The 15,934-nt window shown below is 35.5% G+C and overlaps 1 protein-coding gene across 1 annotated transcript; it reads left to right on the forward strand.

The window, feature by feature from the left end:
* The first annotated feature begins 1,576 nt into the window (after positions 1 to 1,576).
* LOC111879930 (uncharacterized) lies at positions 1,577 to 6,159 on the forward strand. The gene is made up of 5 exons (XM_023876356.3): positions 1,577 to 1,944; positions 2,251 to 2,558; positions 2,643 to 2,699; positions 4,418 to 4,806; positions 5,441 to 6,159. Exons 1-5 carry the CDS (start codon positions 1,610 to 1,612, stop codon positions 5,801 to 5,803), a joined length of 1,452 nt encoding a protein of 483 aa, XP_023732124.1. The 5' UTR covers positions 1,577 to 1,609; the 3' UTR covers positions 5,804 to 6,159.
* The last annotated feature ends 9,775 nt before the right edge of the window (positions 6,160 to 15,934 follow it).

Genomic DNA, 15,934 nt, shown 5'->3' on the forward strand with positions numbered 1-15,934 from the left:
AAAAATCCCAAAAATGACATATAAATTATAATTATTGTGTTTTTAATAAAAAATATTAGTTTTTTTTAGTGAAAGAGATGTATATAATATCTTTATTTTATGTTTTTAATAAAAAAAATAAGTTTTCTTCAAATAAATTTAATATATATATATATATATATAATAATAATAATAATAATAATAATAATAATAATAATAATAATAAAATCTCCACAAAAGTCCTTAAACTTTAACTTTATTAATGAAAAAGATATTCATTATTTTGTTTTTGCAATTTAACCCTTAAAACCGACACCAAGTGGGTACAATGACTGATTTGTAAGTTTTACGAGTTTCAAAAGTTAAATTACAAAAAGAAAATCATGGATGATTTTTTTGTTAATATAGCCAAATATAAAAAAAAAATTTGTTTTTTTTTTATGGATTTCCCTATTTTTTCAATATATTTTCTTACTATACAATATCCTGGTGTTCGATTAGATTACAATGATGTAAATTACGTTGCGGCTTCACTATTTCAAGAATGAACTAAATATAAAATGGACTAAATATAGAAGGTAAATTGATTTATTAAGGTAATTAACTTTTTGGTTTGTTCATATCTGGGTAACTATTTTTTTTTTTTGTACATATCTAGATAGCGAACTTGTTGAAAGTGTTCACATATGATCATTATGACCGGATGTGAACACTTTCAATAAGTTTGTTACCTAAATATATACATAAAAAGAAGTTACCTAAATATGAACAAAACAAAAAGTTAATTACCATGATAAGTCAATTTTCATTTTTGTTAAGGTAGTCGATCATAATGTTTGCAATATTAACATATCCAGTTAAATATCCTTAAAACAATATTTAGGACCATTTATGAGCATATAAATTAGTTACGACATGTTGGGAGTCATTTCTGGTAGAATAATTATCAAATAGTTATATATATATATATATATATATATATATATATATATATATATATATATATATATAAGCAATGCTATAGATGTAGATAAAAACCACTTCTATTTTTTATATTTTAAATTCATATAATACATGAAGCAAACTTCATTGAAGATATCTTCTTTTTCATGTTATTGGTCTCGATCCGTGATATTTTTAGTTTCTAGTAAATTTGAATTTTTATATTTAATATCTTAAACAATAAAATTTTATAAAACGACGATGTGTTTTTTTTCCTGTCAAATCTAATGGTTTTTTTTTAATTTACCAAAATAATATATTTTATAAAGATATTTACAAAAATGGTATGATTTGAAGGTAAAATAAAAAAAATTGATTTATCAGGGTAATTATGTTTTCGTTTTGTTCATATTTAGGTATTTTTTTTGTATATATTTAAGTATCGAATTTAATGAAAGTGTTCATATATATGACAGTTATGACAGGATCTATCTTGTTACAGCAGGTCGTAATATCATACGTAACCACTTTTAAAGATTTGTTAGCTAAATATATAAAAAAGAAAAAAAAAACCAAAGTAATTATCTTAATAAATCAATTTTCAAATATAGAAATGGGAGGAAGGGTAAATTGGGGACTACATAAACTAATATTTTGGCACACTCTTATGCCAAGGGTTTGATGTTGCATGAGGCCGCCATCTTTCAAAATGGAAGTTCCGGCGGACCACCAATACCATCATCGCGACATTAAGCCTCTGCTTCCTCCTCATACAATGCCCCACCACCACCACGATCCGCCTATTGAAGTCAACGAACTTCCACCTGCCAAATTCAAACCTTCTTTAAAGGCAGCAGCTGATTCCGATGAAACGGAATACTCAACTTCATTCGCCGACACTGCATCTACTAACGATAACAATTCTTCTGCACTGAGTGACACCGAAGTTGAGTCCAAATTGCACAGCGACACCAACGGTTTCTCCTCTTCGTTTGACGAATTTGGCGGTGCTTTCCGAGTGAGGTGTGTTTTTGTTCTTATCAATTCAATTCCTTTTCATGCAGAAAAAAATAAATTTTAGTCATCTCTCGAGTAGTAAATATGAAGTTAGTGCTGCAGAAGATGCCAATTGAGTAAATTCATATCAAATTTGGATTATTGCAGCAATTGACATGCTTAACTTGTCACGGCTACAGTATCATTCTTTGTAATGAACAAGGGCTTACTATGAATGAATTTCTTTTAGTGATGTGTGTAACCTCTTTAAACATGTGCCGTTTAGTGTCTTGTATCTATATATCGAGCTGATTGTGGTTCCAATTTCATCAGGAGGAAGAAGTTGACAAGTCACTGGAGAAACTTTATACGGCCAGTAATGTGGCGTTGTAAATGGGCAGAACTAAAAATAAAGCAATTTGAGTCGCAGGCATCTCAGTATGCGAAAACCATAGCTGCATATGATCAGACTAAACATTTGGCTAACCAATCTATTCCTGAAGGGTTTACCTCAAGGTCAATGCCATTTACTTGTCAAAGGCACCATAGTAAATTAATGAAAAGGAGGAAAAGGGTTAGAGTGGAAGACACAACGGATGCTAAATTTTACATGTCAAAGCACATCCTTTTCTCCTACCATGGTATATTTCCCCTTCCTGACCATTGTTTCGTTTTGTAACCTTGTTTGATTGGGTATGTGATACTTGCATATTCATTTATTTCAGAAAGTAGGAAGTCGGATACAGATGGAGCCTCTATCACAGAGGATTTTGATGACCCAGGTAAGTTTGATAAGTAATATGGAAGATGTCAAATTTAACTTATATAGATCATTTTCCTCTTTTTTTTTTTCTTTTTTCTTTTTCATATGTACATTATCTGGAACCCAAACAGAACAGTAGAAAAGCTTTGTTGTTATTGGATCTCATTCTCCATTGGCCATGGATGATGATCTAACAATTTTCAGTAAAAAAAAATATCACTTTGAGAGGCAATGCCTATCTTGTTACTTTTGATTTTATCTTTCATTCCTCCACCTTCATCTTCCCTTTATATTGTTTTTTAGGAGATTGAATTTTAACTTGGGGCAACTCCTTTTCAGAGTGCTCAATTCCCAAGTGATCACCACTAGGCCACCTTCATGGTTGAGGTGTAAGTTCACCCTAATGAGATGAGATTTAGCAGTTGTTTTAGAAATTTAGAATGCCTGCCAGACAACAAAGAAATATATATATATATATATATATATATATATATATATATATATATATATATATATATATATATATATATATATATATATATATATATATATTAGAAATTGTACTTGAGAGAATATTTTGTTAGTACTAATACTAGACTTGACATGTTATCTGATACCAATTCAAAAGGGCTTCTGCCAAACCCAAATGCGTACACTCCCTTGTCCCTATCCTACTGTACCCCATCCTTCAATAGGCCCAATGAAAATAATAAGGATTAGTAGTGTGAGAGTGAGAGTAACTGGCAAAAGAAACAGATTCTAGCAAGTTGGAGCTTTAACTCCTAGTGCTTAAGGCCACACAACAATTACGCATATAGGCTTTTGTTTCATACAAGTTAGTATGTGTTTACTTGAAGAATCTGATTGTTGTAACTTGTTAAGTTATGTTTGTTGGTTTGGCTATGCATATTAACTCTTTCCTTAATTACTTGCAATTGCATGTCATATTCAGTTTTATATATTGCCCAATATTCCTCCTGTATCCGGTACACTGCTCTGAGAATCATTGATCTGGCTAGTGGCTAGTTTTCATAAAATTAAGTAGTTGTTCCAGTACTGTCATGTTAAATAGGTTTTATTGAATGTCAAGTTTATGAAAAGTCAGTCCCACCAAGGAAATTTTATTTGATATAAAGGAGGGTGCATTAAGACAAGTAATCTGTAACAAACGGAAGCATGTATATTTCAAATCCAAACCTCACACATCTAATGTTTTGAGATGATTATTTATGATGATGATGATACGAATTAAATTATTTCCTTACCTGGAGTAGATGGATTCATAAAAAACTTTGTAACAATCATGTGCTTGTATTCTTACAGACTCTCCTCAGTCTCAGTTGTAAACCTTTCTTAGCATTTGGAGGTGCAGTGAAGAATATTATTGGCTTGTAATTGCTTGGTTTCTTGTATATCTTCCCTTTATTATGTTAGGTCATTGATACTCAAACTAAATTATTATGTTAGGTTGTTGATACTCAAACTAAACTAGTGTTTGTAATTTAAAAAAAAAACTGTTTCATTTACATAATATAAATATAAAAATATTCATTCCAACTACGCATGATGATGGAATGTAATGACTAATGACTAATGAATAATGACTCATTCAATTCCAAACAAACATATATATGAGTTGCAGTTTCATCTTGTTGATAGTGTTTTATTAGAAAATTTGTTGGAAGGTCGGTCAGATCTAACTTTGGCTTCTTGTTGAAAACAAAAAAAAAAAAACAGTTTTGACAGGACAAAAGGCAACTAGTCAAGAGGAGTTAGGGTTTGAAGTTGGTAACAAGTGGTCATTTCTTGAAGATAAAGATAAAGATAAAGATAATGAAATGGAGTACATACTTGGGAAGATTGATATAGCTCAAACCCGGGTTCATAAATTAAAGTCCCAACTTGATTTGTTGATCTCAGAGAATGTAAACCATTTGGGTCCTACTTTCTCTACTTGCAACAATGGAGGAGGAGGAGGAGGAGGTTCTTGTGAAAATGGTGTTTCTAATTCTAGCTATGGAGAGGCTGCTTTTCATATCCCTGATATAATTGAAAGCACAGTCGGCCTTCCATCATCTGTTGATGTAACACATCATCAGTCACATGTTGCAGATTCTTGCGAAAATGTAAGTACCCTTTTCCCACATCAAATCATCCCTACTTTCAAATACCAATGGGGTAGATTTTCAAGCTAATACTACTACTAAGAAATAATTTGACTATAATAAAAGAAATTTGTAAAGTGTATTGCTATTTTCTTGCATCTAGTCTTTATTTGTTTCATTTTAAAAAGCTTTGGGTTGATGCCAAAAGTTGTTACTATTTTTTCTATGGGTTAATGTGTTATAAGGATAATAAACTTTATTATGTGTACATATCAGTCACTTATGTTTTTTTTACACATTTAGTCACTTATGTTTTTTTTTTTGTACACATATGACCATTAGGTTTAATGGTCATATATGTCTAAAAAAAAAATAATGGCCATATGTTCACAAAATTGAAAATGAGGGTAGTTAGGAAAAATCTAGGTTACATGGGAAAAGGCAAAGGATTGGACTCCTAGACTCTTATGCCAACAACTAAGATGGTGGCCGTGGGGTTTTGCTTCAATAACCTTTTTTTTTTTTTTTTTTTTTTTTTTTTTTTTTTTTTTCTGTCAAAGTAGCCTAAAAGCTCTTTCTGATGGAGTTTGGAGTTCCAGTTAATGGATCGAGGTTTATTGTAAGATATGTTTAATTGATAATGTTAAATGTGCAGATTGTGGACAACATGGTGGTACATAGTAACCAAGGAGATGAAGCAGAAAAGCACAACTTGAGAAATTGCCAACTAGTTGTAGTAGTAAAGCAAGAAGGAGAAAAAAGTGAAGAAGAAGAAGAAGAAGGAGAAGGAGAAGATGAACAAGATGAAGAAGAAGAAGAAGAAGATGAAGAAGAAGATGATGAAGAAGAAGAAAACACACATCCAGGCATTGGCATTGGTGAAGAGCAATCAAGTATGATAACATCTTTGGGCACGGGATTTCAGATTCCAAAAAACAAAAGAAAGCGAGGGGAGCGAAAACCTGGCACAGCTAATTGGAGTAAGCAATGCCCTGGAGAGCCTGATACTAGTTACTAACTAACTAGTTGTAACTTATGTTATATGCATCCTAAATAAGAATTTCTGTTTCATTATCACTGTCTGTAACCATATGTATCCATTTTCTTTCTTTAAAAAAACCCAGCCACAAAGATTCCATCTCCCAACCAAAAATGTTCTGTTCTTTCCTTGAGGTCGGGAACATTATGTAAGCAAGTGTTGCAAAACTCGGCCTAGGCGGCCGGTTAATCGGAATCCGGTAGGGGCCGATGCGTCAAATTAGGAATCGGCTATAAAACTCGGAATTGGTCAAAATCGGTCAAATCGGAAAAATTGGAAAAACTTGGAAATTTTGATTTTTTTTTTAAGAAAAAAACATGTAATTCTTATTGATATTCATCTAGTTTGTTGTAATTCTTAATAAACTTGATATATATATATATATATATATATATATATATATATATATATATATATATATATATATATATATATATATATATATATATATATATATATATATATATATATATATATATATATATATGGGAAAAGTGAATATACTCTTAAGGGTATATAAGTTTAGGTACCCAAACTCATCATAATACGTCGTTTTGTTTGATATATTCATTATAATGTTCTTAAACTTCAATCCTTAACTTGATTTATTTTCAAAATTTTCAAATTTTCAATATTATCTTCCTCTTACATCACATTTTTTGACGAACACCTACTAAGTTATATATATTGTAGTTGAAAATGAAAATTATATAAAAGGAAGATAAATGCGAAATTTATAAAAATCTTTGAAATAAATCAAGTTAGAAGTTGAATTATAAGAACATTAGACAATTACAATGTATAGAAATGATACAAAACGACAGAGTATGGTGAATTAACTAAAAAAAAATAAAATGGAAAATAAATGGAAAAATCCAAAAATTCTTTTTCTAAATATTATTTTCGGAACCTGAATTAACTAAAAAAAATAAAAAAAAATCCCGTTTTTTTTGAAAAATACGTCAAATATTCTAATAGAATATTACACTGTACATAATCTAAAAAATAATTTTAAAATGCAAAATAAATGGAAAAATCTAAAATTCTTTTTTTAAATATTATTTTCGGAACTTGAATTAACTAAAAAAAATAAAAAAAATCCCGTTTTTTTTTTGAAAAATACGTGAAATATTCTAATAGAATATTACACTGTACATATTCTAAAAAATAATTTTAAAATGCAAAATAAATGGAAAAATCCAAAAATTCTTTTTTTAAATATTATTTTTGGAATTTGAATTAACTAAAAAAAATAAAAAATATAAAAAAAATAAAAAAATGCGTCTCACGGTCTCACAAAATTAGGTCGTCTCACATGAACCTAACTGTATATATATATATATATATATATATATATATATATATATATATATATATATATATATATATATATATATATATATATATATATAATTTTCCTAAAATTAATTTCGTATAATTTATCCAATCCGAGTACTCCTCGATTACTCCCCGCCTTAGGCCGAATACTCGCTAGGTGGTAGTTGCCCGTCCTCAAAACGTCTAACGAGTTTTGTAACATTAATGTAAGCAACAGCCTATTTGGCTGCAAAATATCCAAAAAGTTCAATCCTTATTGGATTTGAAACTCTTCCATTGCACTCATTATCATTTCTAAAAGCATATCTATCAACTCTTTTTTGTTGGAGGGCAGTGTACATGGTAAAGCCTAATGGCTTACACGCCACTCCAACAAAATTCACAACATTTGATTAATTGGACTTGATATTGACTTCCTATGTCAGAAGAGCTGGTATTGGTTGTTCATATATGTGATTTTAGTGTCATCCTGTCCTCAGTGTAATTGAAATTTATATGAGCCTCAAAAAGGGTTCAAATTAGAGTTTATTTTTTATTTTTTATTTTTATTATTATTATTTTTTTTTTGCAAATTCTTTCAAAACAATTGGGAAATTGTCAGAAAATTGCCAATATTTTCGAAAAAATTTCACTTTAATCTCAATTTTTTTTTGAATAGAAAAGTCCAAATTATTTGATTTTACATGATAATATGTCATTTCTTGTTAAAAAATAAAAAAAAAAGATTTTTTTGTTAATTTGAGCCAAAATGAAATAATCGGCACTTTTATGTTAATTTTTTTTAGACTAATGTGAAATGTTTCCGAAAATAATGAGATTTTTCCAACGAATGTTTTTCTCAGCAATTTTTATCATCGAATGTAATTCTAAGATATGTTTCTTCCAACCATTCATATTATAGTTCATTATGATGATGCCATAAGACTTTGCCAATGGGTTCAAAATTAAATCTATAGCTAATTCTTATGGATATGAAAAGCCTAATCTTTCCAAGTGATCCAGATAGCTCTTCATTTGCAAAATGTGTGCTTACATTACAAGTTTCCTCCATTTTGCAACCATATAGCGATCCAACAAACACTCAACCGTATCATAAGCGTCATGATGCTCTAAATCTCTCTAGAGATTTGGGATCATGGTAGCACACATTAGTCATGACACATCGATTAAGTCATCATTATGCTTAATAATATGTCATCATGTAACATCCCAAAATTCATAGCCAAAAATTTCATTTTAAAATATGTAATTATAAAAACTAGTAGTCTGAAACATCAATAGTGTCAATCCATATCAAAAATGGTATGTCAATTAACCAAAACATGTCATAGAAAATATTATCAGAGTACAACTCCCAAAGATCTCATATGCGAAAAATCATAGTGTGATGCGTTGCGATAATGCTGGCTCCTTTCCTTTTGAAGAAGTACCTGAAACCAAAACTAAAAACCGTAAGCACGAAGCTTAATGAGTTCCCCCATTATACCACATACCATACACAAAATACATTGCCAAAAATATATGGGTGTCATCCTCCCCTTCGATTTATTTCAGCCGGATACTGCCGAGTATATTTGGGTGCTGGCATCCCCTTCAGTCTATTTCAACCGGATACTGTCGAGCATGTCTGGGTGTTGGCCTCCCCTTTGGTCTATTTCAGTCGGATACTTCCGAGCATATCTGGGTGTCCCCCCCCCCCTTCGGTCTATTTCAACCGGATACTGTCAATCATATCTACGTGCTAGCCTCCCCTTCGGTCTATTTCAACCGGATACTGGGTCTATTTCACCCCTACCACTACCACGTAATATCGTAGAAAATAAGCATATAAAACATAATAGATAGCGTCATACCAAACAATTATCACAAAGATAATCATCTCTACTACAAACGAGTACTAGTAGGCCACATTGGTGCCTTCGACCCACTCATATAGGAAGGCAACTCACCTCACACTGCTGAAGTCCACTGCAGGAAATCCTTAGCTGCTGTCCTGGCAACTACTCGAGCTATCAATACCAAAATGTCTCCCAATTAGCAATTGGGTCCCAAATCATGATCCATAATCCATACTTGGGGTGAAATGACCGTTTCACCCCTGGCCGAACAAGATTCACAACCAAGGCCCAATACTATCAAATCCATAAAACCCATCAATGGCCTAATTTTCCAAATTGGGCCCAACCCTTACATGGGCCTTTCCCTTAAGCCCATTTACTTTTCTATACGAATGATTTTCCGATGGCCCAAAGTCCAACCCATATGGGCCCAAATAAGGCCTAACTACATTGGGCCCATTAAGGCCCAATTCATCATCCAAGGCTCATTAGGGCAAGCCCAACCAGAAGTCCATTACTCTAAAATCCTAAGTCCATTACGAGCCCAAACCAAAAGATAAGTCTAATACCAAGCTAGCCAACAATTAAAGAGCCTAAAACTCGTACAGGTGATTCTCACATAATGAGCACATTATGCTCACGTTGTGAGGTCGTGACTTTGGGCCAGAAACTTCCTCGAACACACTCTCACATCGTGAGGCTTCATTCCTCATGTCGTGAGTCCAGATTTGACAAAAAACGAGCATTAAGCTCCTAATCCATTAAGCTTTAACATGGGACAGTCTAGAGGGTCTTCCTTGACCCCAAGGACCATAAAAATCAAAGCTTTTCAGTCACATATGTCCAATACATGACTTAACACCAACTTAGGTCAAAATGAAGGAAAAAGGGGCCAAGACTCAAACATGGAATCCAAAACCATGACCAAAGTCCAGATCTAGAACTTATAGGACTTAAGGTACCAACATAATCCATAAAGTTGCCAACTTTATGGATTCCATGCATGCTAACCAACATTACAAGCCATAAAATGCATGGAAACTTAGATCTAGCAAGCAAGGAAAGGAAAGGTATGTGCTTGAGGACTTACAAAGGTCCAAAAGCTCCTCAACTAGATGATGATGAAGCCAAGATGCTAACAAATGCATCACCATTGATAATTTTCTTCCTCAAAGGGCTTCAAAGCTTCAAAACACTTGAATAAGACCAAGAATGACCAAAGACTTCAATGGGGGCTGAGATTAGGGTTTCCAGAGGTCTTGGGAGTGAAAGAGGGAGGAGAAGCAACCCTAATCATCTCAAACATTTAAATACCTGAAAATAAGGGTTTTGGAGCATCAGGTGCTTCTCACGTCGTGAACACTTCATGTTCACGTCGTGAACCTTAAATGAGCTTGGTCAACAAGTCAATAATCACTCACCAGAACCACGCCAACTTCGAACGGCTAGAACTTCTTCATTTCAACTCTGTTTTCAACATTCTTTATATCCACGAAAAGGTCTCGAAGATCTCTACCTTTCTATAAACTCCTCCTTTCCATAAAACTTTCCGAACAAAAATCTAATTCCATAAAAGGCCCGAAATGCCACTTTACCGATATACCTTTGGTCTCCATAAACACAAATCAAAGTCTCAGATCATCTAAGCTACCTTAACCACACTCAAATGATTCTAAACCTTTCTTTCCTAAGACCTGAAGCCTTCTGAAACATATATTCGAGTCTTGGTACCGAATATGAATCGGCTTAAAACAAGATGATACAACTCTCCCCCACTTAAATTAGATTTCGTCCTCGAAATCGTTCCTTACCATCCCCGACACACCAGGAAACTTGAGCCACACGAACAAGCCTCGAGTATACCACAACCCTTTCAAGGCAACCGATACCAACCCGAAACTTTTATCCTGAAAATAACATCCAAACCTTCAACCCTTGCAAACCACCTCTACCTTCTGAGACCTGAAATCTATATTGACTTGACTTCCCGACAGCTCACCCATGCTGAAACAACCCATTCCCTCTCTCGACGAATAGCAACCAATCATAACCCTTCCGGATCTGATCATATCACAGCCTATCCAGATCTACTCAAACCATCCTTAGAATAATTCTTCAAGCCTGGTGAAGAACGAATCCTCAATCTCTCAAATAAAATCCACCGTACTTCACCTGAAATTCAAAGTCGAAGTCTCAATGGCTTGTCTCCCTATCAGATCTGCCACCAAACCATCCTCATAGAGTCGAAGTCTCAATGGCCTGTCTCCCTATCATATCTGGGTGCCGGCCTCCCCTTCGGTTTATTTCAACAGGATAATGTCGAGCATATTTGGGTGTTGGCCTTCCCTTCGGTCTATTTCAACCGGATACTGCTAAGCATATCTGGGTGCTGGCCTCCTCTTCGGTCTATTTCAATTGGATACTGTCGAGCATATCTGGGTGCTCGACCTACCCCTTCTATCTAACCCGACCGGATATTGCCCGAAACACTAGAACTGTCCGAAACAGCATGCTGCCTCCTGGCTACTTTCCAAAATCCATCGATACCTCTCTGGTCTCAACTCTTCTGCCAATCGTATGAAATACTGGGTTCCAGCCCGGTTGCTGAGCCAAAAGACTCCCACACAGTCGCCCCACACGACTTTCGAACGTAATCCTCATATGTCAGTAGTTGCCATCAGTTATCTTGTCGTTGTGGCTCTAATGTCCTTCTGATCCAACCGATCAAGTTCATACGTCGAATCGTGATGTCACCAAATCCGAGGCTAAAAGTGATTGCTACATGACCACAGGTAGCCTTATATCACAGACGAACTTATACGGTCCATCGCTCCCTTGAGCCCATGACTGCAGTTGTGTTACTATGGTATTATCACTAGCTCAATCAGGCCTAATCCATCTGGGGAAATCCGTAACCTAATCTGTTGATTTGCCACACCCTCACTGCTGCACCAGAACTGGTGGATGTTACTGTCCTTCCCGCGATCTAACAACATTCCCATGCTATCTACCAACCTAGTGAATGCTACGGCTACCCTGCAGTCCTACAATACTCTATCACTATCTACTAACCATGGTCCTACCACAGATGCGTTGACAAACTGTTGGAAGTTTCCTGAACTCCCACTTACACAACTACAACCCTAACGGCCACCTGGGTCGTCTCTTCCTGACCAGGATGCGGAACTTACTTAAACTTCAAAACCGCTTCTGATCCTGAATACCTGTGAGATTCTCCCCCACTTGGGTTCGACTATGTGACAACCCGAAATTCATTCCGTCATTTTTAACCACATCTTCTGTTAATAACACCCGCTTTATTAATTGTCCGTTAACCTTTTGGATTAGGTTAATTAAATTGGGACTTTTATAATGACTTCGTAAGGGTTGAAACAAATTAGAAACACCCTCAATTTTCCCTTGAAAAAGTTTTAGTTTCAACCAAGTCGAATTATGACCATTTAATCGGGTGCGACCAAAAGCCCTGTTTAACGTCAGTATTGGGTAGATTTTCACCAAGCCACAAACTCAAACCCCTATATAAGGGTGAGTTAACCTCATTTACACCCTTTTCACTCTCTCTCTACTCTCTATCTCTCTCTACAAGTTGCTTTCGATCCAAAAACCGCCCATTTCGAGCCCCAAACTAGTAAGTGATCTACCCTAACTTGTTGTTTAGCTCATTTAACATGCAAATTCATGTTTAAGACATCCAATAGGGGCCAAATCAGGTGTTTACGGCCCAAGAACACTCTTGGACCGTAAACACCCATAAGTGGGGTTTTGAAGCCCCAAAACCCTTCCAAATCACTCCTAGGGCTTAGATATGACTTGTAGACTTGCATGTACGAGCTTAGAACACCAAAACCTTATTATATGGAGAGTAAACATGAGTTTACGGCCCAAGAACACTCTTGGACCGTAAACCCCTCTTCAAGGGCCGTGAACACCTTTTAAGGTGTTAGAATTGCCCTCAAACACCTCCTATGACTTGGGTAAATGTCTAGAACCAACCACCATTGAAGTAGGGGCCTTAAACATCAATTAAACCAAGGAATTAGGAGTTTACGGCCGTAAACCCCCCAAGGATTGGTCCATGGGCCGTAATCTCCCATAAAGAGGCCAAATGATGCCCTAACTTCTCCATTTGACTTGGAAAAAATGCATAGAACTTTATTACCTTCCATTTAAGACTTTAATACACAAAAGGAAAGGGCATGTAAGAGTTTACGGCCGTAAACTCCTTATTTACAGCCGTAAACTCCTCAAATTGGTCCATTTGATGATTAAACCACTTCCTATGCCCTAGATTTGAACCTAGCCTAATTCCACAAGTGTTGTAAGACCTTAAAGCATCCAAGAATACACCACCCATGAGTTTACGGCCGTAAACTCATGGGGATATGGTATTAGGGCCAAAAACTCCATAAAGAGTTTACTCTTGAAGAGGAAACTCCCTAACTAGGCCAACACTCCCTTATTGCAACCCAATAGCCTCCTAGCACTTGACCAAAGTATTTTCCGCACATTAGGATGCTTATACGTGTTTAATTGGTATTATAAACACTAATTATATGTAAACATATGCCTTCATATGTTACTAGGTCACTAAGTGTGTTCAAGTCTTCACTTGACACCGAGCACCCAACCGACACTTCCGTCCGATCCACCTGCAACAGGTGAGTTCATACCCCTGAATCAACCTTTTAAATGATTTTAACTACTTTTATAGGGGGGTGGGGAATACAAGTTGAGCTGTACAGTTATTAAATGAATCACATGTGATTGATAACTGTATAGCAAAATAGATTTTTGCATGTTATACTGTTTTATCCAGCTTAAGGTTTTCAAAGTTTGTTTATTAGAATGACATCAAGTCGAACTTTCTTGTTAAAGGTTTTCTTAAAGGTTCTCTTCACCTAAAACTGTTTTATTAAAATGTTTTCAGAACTTGTTTTACAAACTGACATCAAGCCATAAATTTCTTATGAGTAAAGGTTTTTCCAAAGTTTCATCAATGTTTTCTTCTATGCTTTTATTTCGTTAAATGCATGCCTGTATTTGTATAGTTATATAAATAATGTTTAAAAGACTTAGGAAGGCTAGTTCGCCCTATTTCCTTTTCCTTGTTGGGATGTGGTCTGGTGGGTATCGGTTATCCGTCCGAAGGCCATTTAAACATTAATTATATATCATGTATACATATATGGACATAAAAGCTTTCTCTCTCAGCCAGTTGTATCGCCTTGGGTAGTAAAGGCCTCCCTCTATTATTCATGTTTCTAGAACCCTAGTAACTATTATAGGAATAGTTAGGAGTCTCTATCTCCATCTCTATCTCTATCTCTATCTCTATCTCTATCTCTACCTCTCTCTTTTACTTTAGAATGTGACAAACTCTTTCCCTCTATGACACTTCATTGCGCCAATGCCGTGTAACCAGAGTCTCCTGGAAGGAGAGCGAACATCATGTGTATAGATCTATACGGGACTAACACTCCCACACCCTGACTACTAGCTACAGTCCGTGCCGGTAAGGCCCATGGGTGACATAATGCCACTACCTCTACTGCCACTACCTCTACGCGTGACCTGGAGGGTCATTGGATACTTTATTGTCGATCAGCATGGTTAAATACGGGTTCACATTCACCCTTTGTTTTAGACCTTGCTAGCTGTATCGTTCACTCGATACTGTCTGAGGTCAGTGCTTCTTTGTTTTAGACCTTGCTAGCCATATCATTCATTTGATACCGTCTGGGGTTTGTGTTTCCTTTTGTTAGACTGAGCCAGGCGTATCATTCATTCGACACTCTCCTGGAGTCTATGATTTCTTTTGCCTCAGTCAACAGTATTTCTGCTGAGGCATATGTTATTTTCCCCTAGTATTTTAGTAGTGATATTCTCCTACTTTCTTTAAAGTCAAATACCGTATTTTGGTAATGATAGTATTTAAGGGAAGATTACTCTTTAAAACATAACTCTGTCGAGTCTTGGTAGAAGACTGTTTTATTTAGAAAATATAGTATTTTCTGGAAAGGACGCTAATACATCGTAGATCCTAAACTACTACTTTGTAACACCCTTATCCTCAGGTATTGATAAAGATATTTCGGTTTGGATTTTTGGAGGATCTACTCGGCGAGTTGGCTTCCCAACCTGTCGAGTAGTAGCGGGTTTGGACGCGGGGGTTTAATGATCTACTCGCCGAGTCCATTATGGTACTCACCGAGTAGATGCTGGCAGATGAAACCCTAGATTCCAGGGCCTTGCAGGGTCATTAGTCTCCCTTGGCCTCCCCTTTACAGCTCCATACCTCCTTAAAACCCTAATTCGAGTGTGAGTGTGTTCTTGGTGATTTTGAAGCTTGAAGGAGGGATTTGGTGAAGGAATCACTTGAGGAATCAAGCTAGAAGAAGCAAGGGCTAATGGGGATTCTAGATCTACTTCTGTGGAGCACTTTCTGAAGGTATTAAGCTGTCTCTTGGCTCATTTCCACCCAAAACCCTCTTGTGCATGGATTCTAAGAAAGGGATTTTGTGTTTAAGCCAAGATCTGAAGTTGTAACTTCAGATCTGAACTCCTTTTGGCCTTAAGATGCATAAAGTTATCAGTTGAGCTTAGCATGTACCTTCCCTAAAGTGTATGACCCCATTCCAAGCTTAGATTTGCTATTTTAGGGCCTTAAAGCCTTGCATACACGTAAAGTTTGCAACTTTATGTGGAAATCATGCTTCAGGAGCCTAGATCTGTAGTTTGGAAGCTTTGCATGGCTCAAAAAGGGTCTGTATGGCTTGAGATCTGAAAGGACTCGGCGAGTCACATGGGTGACTCGGCGAGTCATATGAATGCTGGCATGGACTCGCCGAGTTGGATGAACAACTCGGCGAGCCCGATGAATTTTTCCATGGACTCGGCGAGTTGGATTAACAAC

This window comes from Lactuca sativa, chromosome 6 (assembly GCF_002870075.4).
Source record: "Lactuca sativa cultivar Salinas chromosome 6, Lsat_Salinas_v11, whole genome shotgun sequence".
NCBI lineage: Eukaryota > Viridiplantae > Streptophyta > Magnoliopsida > Asterales > Asteraceae > Lactuca > Lactuca sativa.